The sequence below is a fragment of the Diuraphis noxia genome, unplaced genomic scaffold, assembly GCF_037042655.1.
Source record: "Diuraphis noxia isolate RWA-SAM2 unplaced genomic scaffold, SU_Dnox_SAM2 contig0001, whole genome shotgun sequence".
Lineage (NCBI taxonomy): Eukaryota > Metazoa > Arthropoda > Insecta > Hemiptera > Aphididae > Diuraphis > Diuraphis noxia.
This window is the reverse complement of record NW_028301711.1, coordinates 47277772-47296614: the sequence shown is the minus strand read 5'-3', so window position 1 is coordinate 47296614 and position 18843 is coordinate 47277772. Positions and strand designations below refer to the sequence as shown.

The 18843-nt window shown below is 25.6% G+C and overlaps 1 protein-coding gene across 1 annotated transcript; it reads left to right on the top strand.

The window, feature by feature from the left end:
- Window positions 1-244: 244 nt before the first annotated feature.
- On the top strand, window positions 245-5195 carry LOC107161436 (sorting and assembly machinery component 50 homolog). Its single transcript, XM_015507840.2, has 10 exons — window positions 245-899; window positions 1443-1511; window positions 2953-3054; window positions 3178-3294; window positions 3423-3634; window positions 3724-3829; window positions 3888-4163; window positions 4234-4395; window positions 4477-4597; window positions 4699-5195. The coding sequence occupies exons 1-10, from the start codon at window positions 879-881 to the stop codon at window positions 4884-4886; spliced, it is 1374 nt and encodes a 457-aa protein (XP_015363326.2). The 5' UTR covers window positions 245-878; the 3' UTR covers window positions 4887-5195.
- The last annotated feature ends 13648 nt before the right edge of the window (window positions 5196-18843 follow it).

Below are 18843 nucleotides of genomic sequence, written 5' to 3'. Positions count from 1 at the left end.
GGTAGGTAGTTGACCCACACATAAAAGATTAACGAACGAACGACGATAAACGGATTACTCGGTAAAATAAGTTTGAAAGTATGTCATATACTAATATAGTTACGTCCTTGAGACGAACTGTTAAGCTTAACAGCCAATTTTATTTTATATATAGTTACGATGTAGCCATGTAGGTATGCGATTGTACGAGTGAGCATTTAAGATAATATATTATAATAATATTATAGTGGCCACCGCCCAACGTTAGTTTTTAATTGTCCGTGCAACAAAATGGTGTTTACGACTTAATAAATCAAAACGAAACGAGTACACGGCTGTTGATAATATTTTAAGATTTGGAAAAAAAATTATTGTTAGACTGACTCGTCGTGCCGTCCGTTTTCAAAGGGGAATAAAAAAAACAACAATCAAGTAATAGTAATCCGTAGATGGTAACAATAACAACATCAGTAGGTAGCCTACTAAAAAAGGAAAATTTATCTGCTATCGCCCATCACTATTCAGTATCACAGCCCGCGGGGATCGTTATCAATAAAACTATACTATCAGTTAGTCGGTCGGTGGTGTTTAGCCGTTCGTCGCTTATCACTGACCTGCTTTTTGACCTATCTCCAATCCTTCGACCAAATGTTAATAGTTGTTAGTTTAAAAGCTTAGATTTTTATGTTTTCATCGTTGATCTTTTGTTAGAAAAGGTCTACGATTCCTTTTAGGATCCACAATATAATTTTACATTAGGTTTTTATCGCTTCCACTAATTATTTGGTCTCAGTTCAGAATTAAATATAAACACTCAATGCCTTAATTTTTGTCTACATTTCATTAGTTACCTATCTAATAACAAATTACTTTTAACTATTAATTCATAATAATTATTCATGGGAAATCTATTTGCAAAAGTAAGTAAAAATAATTTATTTTTTATGTAATGTTTTTATTGTTCTGTAGGATTAACTTCAGCCAATAAAATAAGTTTAATTTTAGTTATTAATAAAAACTGATTTGTGTACCTAATTAAACACATCGGATGACTTTTGTAATGAACATTTACTCTATAGGTGAAAACTGGAGATTTTTGGCTATTTTTTTTATAATCATTGAAATTAGAGATACTTTAATATGATTTAATTACAAAATTATTTATCAAAACAATCTTGAGTATTCTTTTATTTTGTTTTCATTTTACTCGTTTTATGTTTTTCACAGTTACAATAACATAATATAATAATTGTTTATTTTATTATTTATTTAATTTTATATTTCCCTTTATTTATACATTTTTTTTGTATTATTTATACACATCTTTATTTATAATAAATTTATTTTTAGTTATTAATTATTATAATATCACTTCCTTCATAACATATACCTTTTACTAATTAATAAATAAGTAGACTTTAATGTTTTTATTATTATAAATTATATATATTTTTTAATCGTAGCCTTACCATGAATTCAATATTAATCAAAAGTTGTTACCACGAGATTTTAAATTGCTGGGAAATCAAGAAGTGAGTTTTTCAATTTATTAATTAATTATTATTGTTTCATTTATAAAATTATTAATTCATAGTTATTAATCAAATAGCAGTTTCTGATTAGGTTTATTCAGAATTTTATAAATATTAATAGTTAGGTATGAAAGAGTTTACACATATTACACCAATTTGTACTTACTGTAAAAATACTATTAGTAGACTTGGTTATCTTTAATATACTTTTGTATGTTACTCATAATTAGTCAAATACATTTTTATTGTATGTATAGGTTTAATATTTCATTGATGAGTAAAATTTATAATAACACTTAAATTATGATCAGTAACATTAAAGACTCACATATATAGGCTCCAAGCATTTTATTAGTTAAGGTAAATGTAAGTAAATTGTTAAGTCTGATTTTATCCATAACATTCGTTTACCAACAAAATTTCATTGTTATGTACTCAATGGTTGTTCTAGTTAGTGGTGTGGCAGTGGGGGTAATTGAGAGGCGGCTATCTCTCAATATTTTTAAGGATTGATGGATGGGTAATAAATAAGTTTCATAAGAATGTTTTACCTACAGCTTAACCATATTAAAATACATAAAGCAAAGTTATATTTTTAAAAGGCAAATTTAAAAAAAAAAAGTTATATTTTAAATAATATTGTCTCATTTCATATTATTTTAATTATCAGTATGGTTTTAAAATTGTCTGCGAGAGGCAATCACTCCCTGCCCATTATAAATGGTTTCTATCGGGAAACTTCTAAGAGAGATAAAAACCCAGTGTTCAGGTCGTTCAGGAATAGTTGTTAATGGATGGCTCGTGGGTGTGTATTGAAAAATTTACTTGTCTCTGATAATATTTGAGTTTGCCACGCCACTTGGCCTCTATGTAAATATAGTAGTACGATTATATAAAACAACAGTCATTTAAATGGAACAAAGATGACTTGTTCAATTTATAATATCATAAGTATATAATCATATTTTTAATTTGTTAACATAATTAAAGTTCTGTTGATCTTATTTATTTAAAATGTTCATTTCAGAATTATATCACTAACTATAATATTTCATAAACAAAAAATAACTTCAATAATTGAATTTAAAAAAAGGATACTTTTTGATTATTGTACTCTGCCGCGGTCAATATGTCAGTTGGCTACACTAAAAGTATTACCTGTCACCTGTGTATTTATTAAAATAATAAATTACATTGTTAAATTAAGGTTTGAATCAACTATTGAGTCAATCATAATAAAATTATCTTCAAATTATAATTATAATTTATTGGTTGATTCTTAAATTAATTATAATTAAATTTACAAAAAATAAAATAAAATTTTATTACAATAATTTTATTGATGGTTTCAATTTGATTAAATTTAAATGAATATACACTTAGTTGTTAGTAATGTCTAATTTAAAAATTATCATTAATAATTATCTAAATATATTTAAAGGCAAGAGTCGATCAAGTGTACATGTGTGGATATTCAAAAACAAAAGATTCAATTCTTGAATCATCAATTAACTTGATGTTTACATCAAATTCTTTAATAAATGTAAGTTTTCTATAAATACATAAATACCGATACTGATACTTGCATGATACCTGATATACCTAAACAGTTGTATGTTTCTACTATTTCAATATTTGAATAAATTATGAGTTACCTATTTTTCAGATTATAAAAAATGCTGAGATTGTTCGTAAAAATTTAATGAGCTTAAATTGTTTTGAAAATATTAATGTTAATATAGATGTAAGTAGTGGTTCAAATTCAACTCCAAATGGATATAAGGTATTTTGAAAATAATATACATAAGTATAAGTTTTTATTGAATAAAAAACAATAAAAAAATAAGTATGAGTTAGTTATGAGTTAATTATTCTTGTGTGTTATCTAATATGTATTTGATATATTTAAAGGTTATTTTTAATATTCAAGAACTGACATTTGCATCTAGTATACTTCACTCAATTGCAAGAGATAATGAAGGAATTGTTAAACTAGGTTTTAAGCTAAACAATATTGCTGGTCATGCCAATCATGTTAAAATAGAATCATCAATTGGAAATGGTGGCACTCAAAAGTATGACGCTTGTATATCCAAACATATTCCTGGAAGTATATCTTCATGGTTTGTATTAATTATCACTTAATTTAGCTATACAATTTAGATCTTAGTTTTAAATTAACTACACATTTAATTTATTTTAAACTTTTAAGCATTTCTGGGCATGTATTTAAAAAAAAGTCATACTGGAATACTGTTCATGGTGTTTTTGATGAGTGGGGAACTCTATTTGACTTACTATTTCTTTCACCTTATAAAGTAGGTGCCTATATCAAATATTTTTGATTTCATACTATATTTTATTAAAAAATTTTAGGGTCATTTTAGTCAAAATTTACAGTATGAAGGTGTAATACGTGATATAAATATGTTATCTAAGGAAAGTCCATTTAATTTTAGAGAGGAATCAGGTTTCTCAGTTAAATCTTCTATTAAACATATAACTACAATTGATACAAGAGATTCCAAGGTTCTAGCTAATGAAGGCCAATTCTTTCAAATGGTTATGGAAGTAGCTGGTTTTGGCGGTGATGTTAAATTTTTGAGGAATTATTTTACTAGTCAATTTTATTCAAAAATAAGTAAAGATGTTGTAAGTTGTTGTTTTGATAATTATTTACCATTTATATGGAAAGTAATATTTTTCAAACATTTTTATGAAGGTATTTCAAGGATCATTTGGCGGAGGAATTCTCACTGACTTAGGAACATTTAAAAAAGTTAATATGATGGATAGGTTTTTTCTTGGAGGCCCTATGACATTACGTGGTTTCCAATCTCGAGGAATTCGGAATTTAAATGAAAACGTTGTTGCTGGTGTTATGGTAATGCATAAAAAGATTCACTGAAATATGGTACATATTATAAACAACTATAATTTTTAAATGTATATGATTATGCTGCAGAGTTATTGGATTTCTGCTGTCCATATTTACGTTACACCACTTTTTGGCATGGAAAGTAACAGAATAAATGAGGCAATCAGGTTACATTTATTTTGTAATGCTGGGAATATATCATTCTTTGGTAAAAAACATATTAATATATCTCAAATTACAATACCTTTATTTAATCAATATATTGTTCAACACTATTTTTAATGTACACTTGTTTTTTTTTTTTTTTAGGTAAAGACACTAAATCTAGTTTGGAAAGAACATTTAAAAACTTCAGGTTATCAGCTGGTGTCGGAGTAGTTGCTCGAATTGGTAATTCAATTAGGTTTGAGTTCAATTTATGTTCACCACTTCAGTATTCAGCTGGTGATAGAATTGTTGATGGTTTTCAATTTGGAGTTGGAGCAAACTTTATTTAAAACAATACAACAGGCTTTCTCTTTGTGCTAGTTACCTTAATAATAATAAAGTATGAATCAATCATATTGATTTATACAAAACAATAATTTATTAATTTATTTATATAGTGTATCATAGACATCAGTATTATTTTATTATATTATCTAATTTATTGTTTTATTTATATTTTTTGTTTTTGTTTTTTATTTTGTTTACTGTTCAATGTAATCAATATAAATAGTTGAACACGAAAATTGAAAATTCAAGTATAATGTACTTATTTAGATTTTGACTGATGTTGAATAATATAATATAAAATTCATTTTTAATTACATTTTTTTTCGTTTTATGCCTTATCATGTTTTAATGAAGTCTAAAATAATAATTTAAACATTAATTCTGTCAACTTTTATAGTATAATAATTAATAAATATGTTTTTTACATATTTTATTTCAGTTGCTTAGGTATTTTATTTTATGACAACAGTTTTATCAAAATATTACAAAATTATGAATAACAAACAGAAATTTATTAATTCAAAACATCTCATATTAAATTCAAATTTAAATGTAAGTACTTAAATTTTTTTTTTAAGTGGCAATCTGTATTTATTAAGTTATAAACATTCTTGTATTAAAATTTATGATATACCGATATACCGGCTATTTATAGACAAATTTAAATATTTAAAATATTTAGTATACCAACAGATATCACATTACCTTTAGTATTTAAGCGAAAAATAGTTGAGGAAGTCAATTAACTTATTATAAAGTTAATGACCAAAATATGTTTTGGTTATATTTGATACTAAATTTTTCGTATTTTTTGTCGTATACACATGTGAGTGTATTATCTTCTTAAGTGTCTATAAATTGTGTGTTTAATAATTTTCATTTTTATATGCAATTATATGGAGTAAAACAAAAGTACATCAATTAATGAATTTGACTATAATATATTAAAATTTCATAGCTAGGCTGTTATTTCAGTAGGTATGGTAAAATAGTATTACAGTTTAAAAAAACGTCTTAAATTTAGTAAGTTTTACAGGATTTTTCTTTTGAATTATAAATTATTTTAAATTTATTTGGTATAATATTATTTTTTACGCTGTCATATCTGATCAATGTTCTTATGTTCTTGAAAGATAAGCATCTATAATATTTATTTAGGACTCTGGAACATTCAAATGAAAATGTCAACTTTTATTGCTTAATTTTGATTGAAAGATAATTTATAATAAAATTTAGAAAACTATTTAAATACAGTTAAGTTTCAAATGTTTAAGAATTAAATAAAATTACTTTTTATGTATTTAGTCTGTCCATCTCTAATACTCATTGCAACTTAAAATAATTATTGAATTATCAATGCCTTTAAAAGATTGCCTATATTGAACGCCTTAAAAACCATCAATATAAAATCTCTTAAAATTTCAAGTATTTATTTGGTGAAGTTCACACTAGTAACAAATCCAGAAATGATTTGAGAGAGGTTGGGGACAATTTTTCAAGTTTATAAAGCAATAATTTTTTTTAAGTTGGCGTAAACCTGCATTAGTTATCTCCATTTTATAAGTGCATAATACATTAATACTGCAAATTTATACTCATCAGTCATCAGTAAACTTTTAGCTTCGTTAGTTTTAGAGTGATTAGAGTGAATATACTTATGAAACTACGGTATGAACATAATCTGTCTGCAAACGATAGTATTTTATGGTAATTGAGTTTTTAAGCGGTTGTGTGTTCACAAAACTTACTAAAAATCAAATTATCATAAATAGTCAACATACCAACACAAATTATGTTCTTAACGATTACGTTTCATAATGAGTAGACGGTTCACTCTGTTTTAGATTCTGAACGAAGTGATGAATGTATTGATTTTACAAATATGTGTGTTTTTTTTTTTTTGTGTCTGTGTACAGTATAACTAGTCGAAATAATGCTTCAATTTCAAACTTTGGGGGTGGTTTTCGATGTAAAAGTGAATATCCTTGATGCATTATAGAGGTCAAAAGTTAACATTTTCCAACAGTTTTCAAAAAAATCGAGAAAACAAAAAAAAAATGACAGAAAAACGAGAATTTTTATGCAAAACCAGTTTTCGACCAAATCGATATTTTTATATGGTTGTAATTCAAAAACTAATCACTGTAAATACTTGAAATTTTCACCAAATGTTAATGTTAGTGGTATCTATATACAGTTTAATTTTCAAAAATTTTGGACTTTTTTTGAGTTATTTATAGACCACTGAAATTTTCGATTTTTTTTGAAGTGTCGGTAAAAAAATGTTGGACAACCAAAAAAACATGCAAATTTAATACAAGGTTCCTTATGAGTTGTTCTAATTGTAGCTAAAAAAAAATTAAAAATCGTTTGTCACAATTTTTTTTTATAAGCGTTTATAGTTCAAATTTTTACGAAATCTGTCGTAAACACGAATATTTGCAAGTAATTTTGAAGTAGAAAAATCATAAAATTTTTTGTGTTTATAACTAAGAATTAAAAATACAACACTAAGTTTTCCATAAGTTTTCCTTCAAATAGCTATAGATAAAACTCGAAGCTTCATTATAGGAAAAATTTTAAGTGCTTTTGAATTTTAAATTTTTTCGAAATAGCGTAACGATAACGATTTATCCTCAAATGAATTTAAATATTTGTTATTATTCAAAAAGTATAAGTCGTAGACACATGAAAATTTTACCAGTTATTTAGATTGGTATTTTCTTTACATGATTTAATTTTCAAAATATTTTGACTTTTTTTGAGATATTTATAGACAACTGAAATTTTCAATTTTAATGAAAATTTTTTTTTGAAGTGTCGATAATATTTTTTTGGCCCAATCAAAATACTTGAAATTTTAATACAAAGTTTCTCATAAGTTATTCTTATAGTGATTAAAAAATTATAAGAATACATAGGCACAATTTTCTTTTATTAGCATTTGAAGTTGAAATATTGACAAAAATTCGTCAAAACCATGAATATATTTTTTTTTGTGTCTGTCATCTCGTTTTGGGACAGTAAAAGTGCTTCGATTTTTGACTTCAGTACCTAATTCGATCAGAAAGTGAATCTAAATGGTACTTTGGTGGTCAAAAGTAAAAAATATTTTTCTAAATAATCGGGATAAACAAACTAAAAATTAAGGGGAAAACGGGAAATTTTACGCACAATAAGTTTTCGACAAAATCGATTTTGATTATTGATGTAACTTTAAAGCAAATGACCATTGATACATGAAATTTTCACCGAATGTTTTTATAAGTACCTATATTCTATCCACCATGAAATTTTCAAAAAATTTTGACTTATGTTGTACTATTCATAGGTATATGCAATTTTAGATCATTATTAGTTTTTTTTTAAAATTAATATCGATAAAAATTTATTTTTTGGGTAGAAAATATTGAAGATTTAATACAAGGCTCTTAATATATTGTTACAATAGTTGTTGAAAAATAAAATAAATTCATAGTCACAATTTTTTTTTATAAGCATTCAAATTTTGAATTTTGACATAATACGTAATAATCACAAAACTTCGAAAATTGTTTTAAGCTAAAAATTCATAAATAATTTTCTTTTTAAATCTAAGGTTTGAAAATTTAATACAAGATTCCTTAAAAATTTGTCAATCTTTCTCACAAAAAAAATGTCCACCGGAAATTCAAATTAAATTTTTATTAGCATTTGAATTTCAAATATTGACAAAAATTCGTCAAAACCATGAATATTTGTAAATTATTTTGTAGTTCAAAATTCATAATATTGTTTGTATTTATATCTAAGGTTATAAAATTTAACACTAATTTTTTCATAAGTTTTGCTTCAAATAGCTATAGAGAAAATTTGAAGCGTCATTATAGGAAAAATGTTTTGAGCGTTGGAGTTTTAAATTTTTATAAAATCGCGTAATGATAACGATTTTTATCCTCAAAACAGGTATATATATATCTATGATAATATAAGGTATTATGAATTATGATAACTACATGCAATGTTTTTGGAAAAATTGATTAACCATGCCTTATTCAAAATGCGTCCTAATTGAAAAATAATTTATTTGTTTCAAAATAGAATATATGACAATATTTAAATATAATATATCCTAGAATGACAAATCATCTCCGTTCAGAATCGTTTTTCGTATACAATGATACCTACCATTGCATTCAAATTTAATCCCATCCATTACAGTAACCTACTATACAGCAGAGCAACATCCACGACTTACCCGCTTTTTTAAAATGACATGGCTAAAAATTTACTTCTGCTCGTAATTTTGCTATATTTTTTCTATAATATTTCATTAATTTAAATTTCAAACCCAGAGAATTAAATAATTTGCACTTGGCCAGTATAGTGGTAAATATCTGACCATTAGACAACTTGCAGGTAACTTTTTAACTTTTATTATACTTAAGGTAACTTTCTGTAAACCTAATTAAGTGACGATGTATAAAACGTTGTATCAAGTAAATAATTTATTCTTGAAGGGGCCTATGATCTTGTGTTTCGAATAAGGAGCAATATTTAGGCGATATGCAATTTTGTCTACGCCCATGGCGTTTGTGTGGAGGTTAATAATGATTAAGGCGCCAGTACACCTATTATCTGTGGTTCATAATGCGTCATGTTTTTCCGTCAAATATTCGTTTAAAATCAATAAATGTGGTTAAACGGTTAAAGTTGAATATGATAAAATGTTAAAATATTATTGTTTGACTTTAAACAGTTCAGTTTTCAGAACATTGTGAATTTCGTTATTTTAGTTTACCTTTTAAATACTATTTATTTTCATAACTTACTATATTTTATAATTTTATATTGTATTTAACATTTGGTTAGCAGTTAGCACACGAGGAAAAACTTGAAATATTTCAATTATACGTTTACATTAATTAGTTAAGTAAGAATTGTGTGCTATTACCATTTATTATAATTTATAGTGTATATATTATATGGTATGAAAAGTATGATTTAATGAATCAAAACATTTGTTCAAGTCAATAAATATAAGAATACGATATACGAATGAGGTGAACAGGCGCCTTTAGTGTGTGAGTGATTCTATACGGAATACCTTATCTATCTTATTATATCTATTATATTATATCTTCTTACACATGCATAAACCAAAAATGAAAGGCATTCTTTTTTGCTCAAAAAATGCTTTTAAAGAAACAATTTTATGTCTCGCGGTAGAATGATCTGAATGTATGATTGTTTATTAATATTATTATTATTTTGTTAAAAATCGGATTATTTTCTACAAGAGGGTCATTCATTTTTTATTTCATTGCTTTAAAAAAAAAGATCGTGATAACAGATCATATCCAAAATCGAATAGTATATTGATATGGTTTAGAAGTGTAATTTTGAAAATTCAAGTTTAATGCGTCCTGTAAGAAGTGTTGATTTTTTTTAAATAAAATTATACCTCCAGCTACTGTTGCTACTTAGTATTCGCTACTACGTATACTAATAAATTATAATGATTTGAAAATTATAGGAATTCAAATAATTAATAATATTATACTTTTATATCTGAATTAAGAAGCATAGCATGGTAATATTTTTGATCAGTGGCGTATTTTGGGGGGTGTCCTCCATGTGTTGACACCCCCCCCCCCCACCGATATTTAAAAAAAGTCCTAATATATTGGACATTAGTGTTGTCACTTATTTTATAGTATATTATTTTTATCAAATGTAAAACTTCTTGTCAATTCCTAACATATTAATTTGTTTAAAATTAATTCAATGTCTTTTTACATTAGTAAATAATAGTAAAAATTTTGTTTTTGAGGTTCAATAAATGTTGACACCCCCCGAGAAATCACCCAAAATACGCCACTGTTTTTGATATTGTTGTGGTGTTTATTCGTTATTTTTCATATAATAATGTAATAATAACATAACAGTTACTGCTGACGAGGTTTAAGGTCCTCACACAATCACACACACATACACACACTGCAGTGCGGTGTCGATAAAATGCCACCCCAGACACGATTAGCCGCCACCGCAGCGGCGCCACCAATACAATAGAATTTTGCCGCCAGTGTCAATGTTTCGTGTTAGCGAGCCGCGGGGGTTGCTGCGCATCGTTTATCTTCTCGGAAAAGATATTGGTTGGTCGTTTGTGATGATGGCAAACATAATATGCGTCGAAACGAGATTATCAAAAAATCAATCGTATTGTATACAAGCGCGCATAATATTGTAATATTTTTATTTTAAAATATTTAAAATAAAGTTTTTTTTTTTTGAATTCCCGGTTTACGATTTCAGTTAGATAGTCTCAAATACCTAATTAGATAATTAAATAATTAGATTTTTCACATATTATTTTAAGTTTTTAAAATCATTTATAAAACAATTTATAGTATTTTAATAATGGCCAATTAATGAATACATTCAAACTTAGATAATCACATTTTATTTCAGTTAATTATTTTTTCATAGCAATGATACTATTCAAAAACAACGGTTTAAAGGCAATTCGTAACAATAGCGATACGTAATCGCACAACCATATTTTTTAGTATTTATAAAATATATATGAGCTATAACTTATATTGGGAAGTATAATTACTAATTATGTGGGTCATCGCAATTATTCAGTTAAACGGTCACATAGTACGCTAGGGCTTTGAACTATTTTTTAAATAGTTAAATGCGATGAAGTCAATGAATAATTATAATAAATTACATTAATTACGGTATACCAATTAAATTATTTTGTATCTTATTTGTTTTGTTTCGTTATCATATAGAATATTTATAAAACACGACAGATCGAGTCCTTCATTACTTATTGTAGTAGGTATGTACGTCGATATGTGTTGTTATAGTAAGTGTTCTCAATAATGAATAATTTATAGAAGCTGGAAACATCAGATTTTCTCATTACAATAACAATATCATTATTTAAAATAACACAAGTATAAATCAAAAAATACAATGTATTTATATGTATGTCTATGGTTTGTATGTTTGTGAGAAATGAGACGGTATATTGCACAGCACAACAGAATACAAAATATAGGTACTAATCAATATTGGAGATTTTAGGATCAATAAAGATAAGCGATTAACAAAAAAAGTAATTAATACGTTTTGTTTATTATAGGTATGTGATATTAATCTAGTCAAAATTATAACAATAATTATTATTATAGGTAAAAGGAAATAAACTGTGATTAATAATATTTTTAATCTTATTTTATAAAATATTACGATTTTAAAATTAAAAAATATTAAAGAAAGTGCCATTAGAAACCAAAAAAAAATTATAAAGAATATATTTAATAAATGAAACTCGGGTAATAAACTTTTTGTTTAAAGAATTCGAATCTAGTAACGTATTTAAAGACGAATAGTCAATAATGGGTAGTTAGAAGCCTGAGTGTGATTAGGTGATTTCATTATATCAATAATCATTAGGTAATGTGTGAGCGCGGTTTTAATAACCAATTTGAACGCGATATTTCAAATAGGTAGTGGTTTTATTTAGATAGACAATATCCGCATCCGAAATGATTTCGATTACAAATAATATTAGTTCATATTAATTATAAATCCTATATAGGTTTTAATAGTATGGATAGATACCTACTGCAGTACTGCATAATATACACGTTGGTTGTGCAAACCTTAATTTCGACCTCAAGAATTATTTAAAAAATAGTTTTCCCCTATTGCAAATAAGATATAACATACGAAGATTATATTATATTTTCAATTTTTTATAAAATACAGTATGATGTAAAATTATGGCAGGCAATATGGATATAACTTAGAGTGACAGAGCACCTGTAGTTTTACTTAATCAGACATTTTTAGAAATCAGAGTTTTCAATACAATTATTTGAAAAATGTAATTAATATTTTACATAGTGCACTTGAACAACAAATACATAAAAAATAATTATGTTGTAGGATTTTCAATTATTTATTTGATTTTTTATATTGATCATAAGCCCGATAACTATGGCCATTAGCCGTTTGTAATGAGGAAATGTTGGTTTGGAATTGGAACATTATATACCTAATGTATGTGTGGCAAGGATTTGTTGCTAAAAATTCGGTGGTCACTCATTTGTGAGCTAGCAACACCGACCAGTATGTACACTCGGAGCATTTCCACACAGTAAAGTGTACGACCGCACCACACTTACAATTTTATAATGTAGCTGAAAATATATGAATTATTTATTATATTAATATAATATTCAATATAAACAAAAATTAAATTAATAAGTATGTTGTGTACATAATACAGTTCTTAGCTACAGGTATGATGGATATGTTGTATGATTACAATACCTAAGTAATGATATATTTTAACAATACGACCAATCTTGCTTTTCTTTTTTTTCTTTTACTTCTATTAAAATGTCTACAGCCACGGATATAAAATTCAGTTTCATTAATCAATGATTGGTAACTGGTAAGCCTATATCAGCGAGGTGCAGATGTGCCATGCGGACAAATGTAAATTGGGTCCACAATTATCTTTTTTGGTATAAACTTTGCCCTGAAATTTCGGGACAGCCCAATTAGCTCCTACCCATTTGTGTGCTATTGACAAACAGTCCGGAATACCAAAGGAGACAAAAATAAATGTTTTCAGTCAAATCAATACACAGAGCATCACTAATCAACGAAAAAATCAGGAGGTCATCGGAACCGTTATTTCTGAATTCTTATCGAATAAAAATATGTCCATATTAGATTTTATAAAAAAATTGTACCTTAAAGTTATATAAGTATAATTTTTAATTTTTTTAAAGCCAACTTTAAAAAAATAATTTAATTATTGTAAGAAATCGTAAAAACATAAACAGCTGATGTTGTATAACCTTTTGAGTCAGTCAGTGTCGCAACTAGGGGGGTGCAAAAAGGTCTTTAGCACCCCCAAGTTAAAATTTAGCACCCCTTGTTTTTTATAATAGTTATTATTATATACCATATATTATGAATTTTATGTTGTTAAATGATAAGAAATTTCCTGAAAAAATGTATAACTGTTTGATCGTATAATATAATTTGTTATTTATCTTTGTTGAATATTGAAAAAGATTTATTCAATCAGATAAACACCGAAACTATTTTGAATAAAATTGCACGAAACCCATAAAAATTATGCTGATTTCAAATGTATAGATTATTATTTATTTAACAGGATTATGAAATTAAAATGTTTCAATATGATTCTGATATTGTAGTAAAAAAAGAGTATTATAAATGTTGTTTATTATTTTATTTTTGTAAAAAGTCTTAATATAGTTTTTAAAGTTTTGACGTATCGATTAAAGTTGGTCTATGTGTAGGGGGTGTGGGGGGCTTTGTCCCCCACGGCCCTGTAATGTATTCACAGATTTAGCACCCCTCGTTTTAGAGATCTAGTTGGGCCTATGGAGTCAGTCCTAAGTCTGTAGAAGGGAAGGAATTTATATTGCTAAAAATGGACTCGTTTAAAGAATTTACCTTTCTGTAAAATGGGAGCCAAATGATCTATAACCGGAAATTTCAGGTAATAAAAAGGAATTCGATTATTTTCACTGATAAAAATATAATGCGTATAATATAACTTTAATATGAAAATAATTAATAACTTTTATCGTAATTATATCTTGTCAATATATATATAAATGGTGTGAATTAATAATTTATTATTCAGTCCTAGTTTACAATCACCCTATTAGCGACGTACATTTTGTAAACTTAATATAGTATTTTATATCTTTTATTATAATATCATTTTAATTGTACAATGTGTACATAACAATTGTGTATAACTAATTTAGTATGTACCTTCGTGCAGTTCAAATATTTAAATTATCGTTAGATCCATTTTCTTTTTTCATAAGTACTAATGTACTTATATTAAGTTTATAACGGAAGTGAAAATAATAATAGCTAATGACAGGAAAAGGTATTTACTTGATGGACACAAAATTCAATTCATAAGAACTCTAAAAGAAATAATACCTTTTATCGACAGTAGTTTTATTGAAAAATAAACTTTTTTATAATAATATATATAATACAATTACCTATATAATAGAAATATATACCTATATATATATAGGTATTCATAGAAATGAATGAAGAAAATAATTGAAGTTGTATGGGTACCGGTGGTGCCTACATTATATTATACATTGTTTAACTAAAATTGTTTTTGCTTTATAAAACAATCCTAATCTCTTGCAAGAATCAATATACAAATCAACGTTCAAATAAACACTATACAAATTTGAGGTGACCTTCGATAATAATTCTAATATAAAAAGAATACTTGTGTTGAAGTGGGCTAAAAAAGTGATAATAAATTACTTGAGGCAACTTTACAGTAAAAACGTAGTCATTTTTACGCGATGGTACACGCGTTAAACGTATTGTTATAATAGGTAACCATTTGCATGAAGATGCCATATAGTGTCTAGTACTACCTAGTCCTATATAGATAAACTACAAATTATTTTAAATAAACTAATGGAACGAATATGATTATAATATTAAAAATATATTGTTTAATTAAATATACTGTTACAATATAATATTATTGTTAGCTATAATTAATATAAAATATTATATGTATAAAAAAAAACAGCTACCTATATCAATTGTGTATACAGCAATGATTACAAGAAGATGCCTTACAGTCTATCAATTGTTTATCTCTTTTGACAGGAAGCTTAACGTTAATGAATAATTTAATTTAAAGAGGAAGGTGTATTCAGTGAATTCTAGGTACCTACGTGTGTGCCGATAATAGAATAAATGTATGGCTTAACTAGTAAACAGAAAACTGGTACGGTCTTTATAAACGTTGAATATGGGTACGATTTAAAATAATCAAGGTTTCCTAAAATTGTAATAAAATAATGAAATATAAACGATTATTTTCATTTTCATTTTACTGACGATCGATGGGAAACCACGAGTGACTGCGACTGAAAATAACCATTATTTTAACCAGTTTTGAATCAAATATACATAATACCAAATCGCCAAAAAGATCAAACAATAAAAAAATATTTTACAAGACAAACAAAACAACGAATGTGAAAGATATTTAAATAAAGAAATTAAAACAGGACAATTTTTAAATAATATAGCAAAGTCTATGAAATAGTTATTATTGATCATAAATTGTATATTTTATATTTATTTCAAACACCTGCTACTTTGTATGTACCTACATATTTGTGTTTCTTGTTCATTTTGATTGCTAACATTATATTTTTGTTTTTAACATATTATTCAAATTTAACCTGTAGACGATGGGGATTTATAAAAACTATATAAAAATTGAAATATTTTAGGATCCCTGAAAATGAATTATTAAAGAGTATCAGTGTCCCACGTTTTTTATTTCTTTTACTATAAATTCTATAGATCAGGGGTCGCCAACCTTTTCAAACAAGTGAGCTACATTTGAAATTTTTAGCCCCAGGTGATCGACATCGAGGAGAATTAAGGTCTTTAGGAAGAGATTTGTTTTATGATCAAAAAAAAAAAAAGGTCTATAGACCTCTATAAGCTCCAAAGAATAAATATTTTATTGTTTCTTCATGATGATAATAATAATAATAATAATAATAATAATAATAATAATAATAATAATAATGATTTAATATATTGATAATACACGAGAAATAGTAAAAAAAATTTTATAAATGTGATATTGTTATTTAAATAATGTGATTTTATAAATTTATTAATGTGATACCTGGCATTGGTTTCCTGTAAGTTTTTTATTACGCGATCGACTGATAATGGTAAAATTAATTTTTATAACGATCGACCTATATTCCTAGAAAGATCGACCAGTCGATCGCGATCAACTGGATGGCGACCCCTGCTATAGATTGTACTAATATTCCGACCATTGCGCATCGGTTTAACTAGACAACGGATGTTATAATATAATAGTTATATTAACTGTTTAATACCTTGTGTAATTAGCGTTGGTACCTTAAATAACACGATTTACAAAAACAAGAATTTTTATGCAAAATTGGCTTTTGACAAAACCAATTTCGGTGTTTGGTGTCTTATTTAATTAATAAAAAAACACATATATTTACAATCTGAATACCTACAAATTAAAATTGATTCGATAAGTAAATTTTAGAATATTATGTATAAGGCATGTAAACGTGAAAGAAAAGGGCATCCACAGACACTACTTTAATAATAATATTCTTTATTTTTGTTTTAATTATTGATAGACTGTAGAAAGTTCATCATCATCTTGGTGACAATTTTCACTTAATGATTAAATTTACATTTTATGGACATCCTACAATTTTCAAAATATTTTTATTCCTGTTGAATTATTTAAAGATAAATGATATTTTTGATTATTAAAAGTTTTTTTTTAAAATTAATTTCGATAAAAAAAAAAAAATGCATTTGGTCAAAAAATTTGGAAATAGAATACAAGGTTTCCTTTAAGATGTTGTTAGTGAAATAACAAAGTTAAGCGTAATAGTAATTTGTTATGAACGCTTGAATTTTGACAATGTTCGTAAAAATTATGAAAATTTACAAATCATTTTGCGATAGAAGTTCATAACGATTTTGATTTTACATATAACATTTTAAAATTTAATTCCAGCGATATTCTCCTTAATTTTTTGTACATTTACAAAAAAAATGTTTATCGGAATGTCAAATTAATTTTTTATGAGCTTTTAAAGTTGGACATTGAATAATTTAATTTTAATTTTATTTACCCGTAATTCTTAAGCAAAGATTTTCTTATATTGTTGCTATATAAAATCTAATTAATGATAATCTTAGGTATAGGAAATTTGAATAGGTACATGCAATTTGTTTTAATGTTTAATTCACATTTTCTAAACCTACATCATAAAATGTTTATAATATAAGTTGGAAAATGTTAAGGATCCATAGACAATTAGACATATATTTAAGCATTTGAAGTACAATTTTAAAATTATTTTGAGTTGAATAATTATGAAAAGTTCAATTTGTATAGCTAAGAATTGAAAATTTAAAACAATAATTCTCATAAACAGTTCATATTGTAACCAAAAAATATTTAAACAGTTATTTTGTTATAATTTAAAAATAGTATTCGCGGGTACTTGAAACTTTTAGAATATCATGTTTTATACACTCGATGACATTTTTAAATGTACCTATTTTTTTCAGCAAAAATGGCTTAGAACCTTCTTTTATATTACAGCCCAATATGTAGTTAAATTAATTACTTTATTCGCAATATACTATTAGGTAGTAATATTTTAGGCTGACAGGCCATCTTTGCTCAGAATCGTTTTTCATATTACACAATGATTATAAATTAAAATTGAACACGTTCATTATATTGACTCCCTAGACAAATTAGAATGTATTATTTAATATATTATGTATTATTGATCTAATGCTATATAAATAGTATTGCAATTTGCGGTATGCCCAAATACACCTTTTATAGAACCAATAGATCTGAAATGTAATTTAAAAAATATATATTAATCAGTTTAAAAAGTATAATATTTCTATAAAATATGTTAATAATTAATAATAATTTTAAGTTTTATATTTATACATTTTTGATCTAATGAAAAAACAAATCCAAACCATATTTATCTCTGTTCAAAATATTTTTAATTTATCGTTATATTTTTAAGCTTCATAATAATTTAAAAAAAAAATGGTAATTGTAAGTTTAACATAGAAATAAGCATTTAAATACATAAAAATATTTCAAATTTTTATCATTGATATAATTCCTTGTATTCAAATGTTATAATAGTTTGTAGGAAATTTAACAACGATATTTTAATGTATAATGACTAATCATTAATGTTATAGTTTGGTTTAACAAATTATACATTTGATACGTAGTGTGTTCAATTAAAAAGCGATAACGAATCAATTATTTATAGCTCGAATAGTTCTTATTTC

Bases quoted from the DNA above. Each gene is read 5' to 3' on its own strand.
- LOC107161436 (XM_015507840.2), top strand. From the start codon at position 879: ATGGGAAATCTATTTGCAAAA. The intron at 1,512-2,952 runs GTGAGTTTTTCA...ATATATTTAAAG, and splicing joins AATTGCTGGGAAATCAAGAA to GCAAGAGTCGATCAAGTGTA. The intron at 3,635-3,723 runs GTTTGTATTAAT...TAAACTTTTAAG, and splicing joins CCTGGAAGTATATCTTCATG to CATTTCTGGGCATGTATTTA.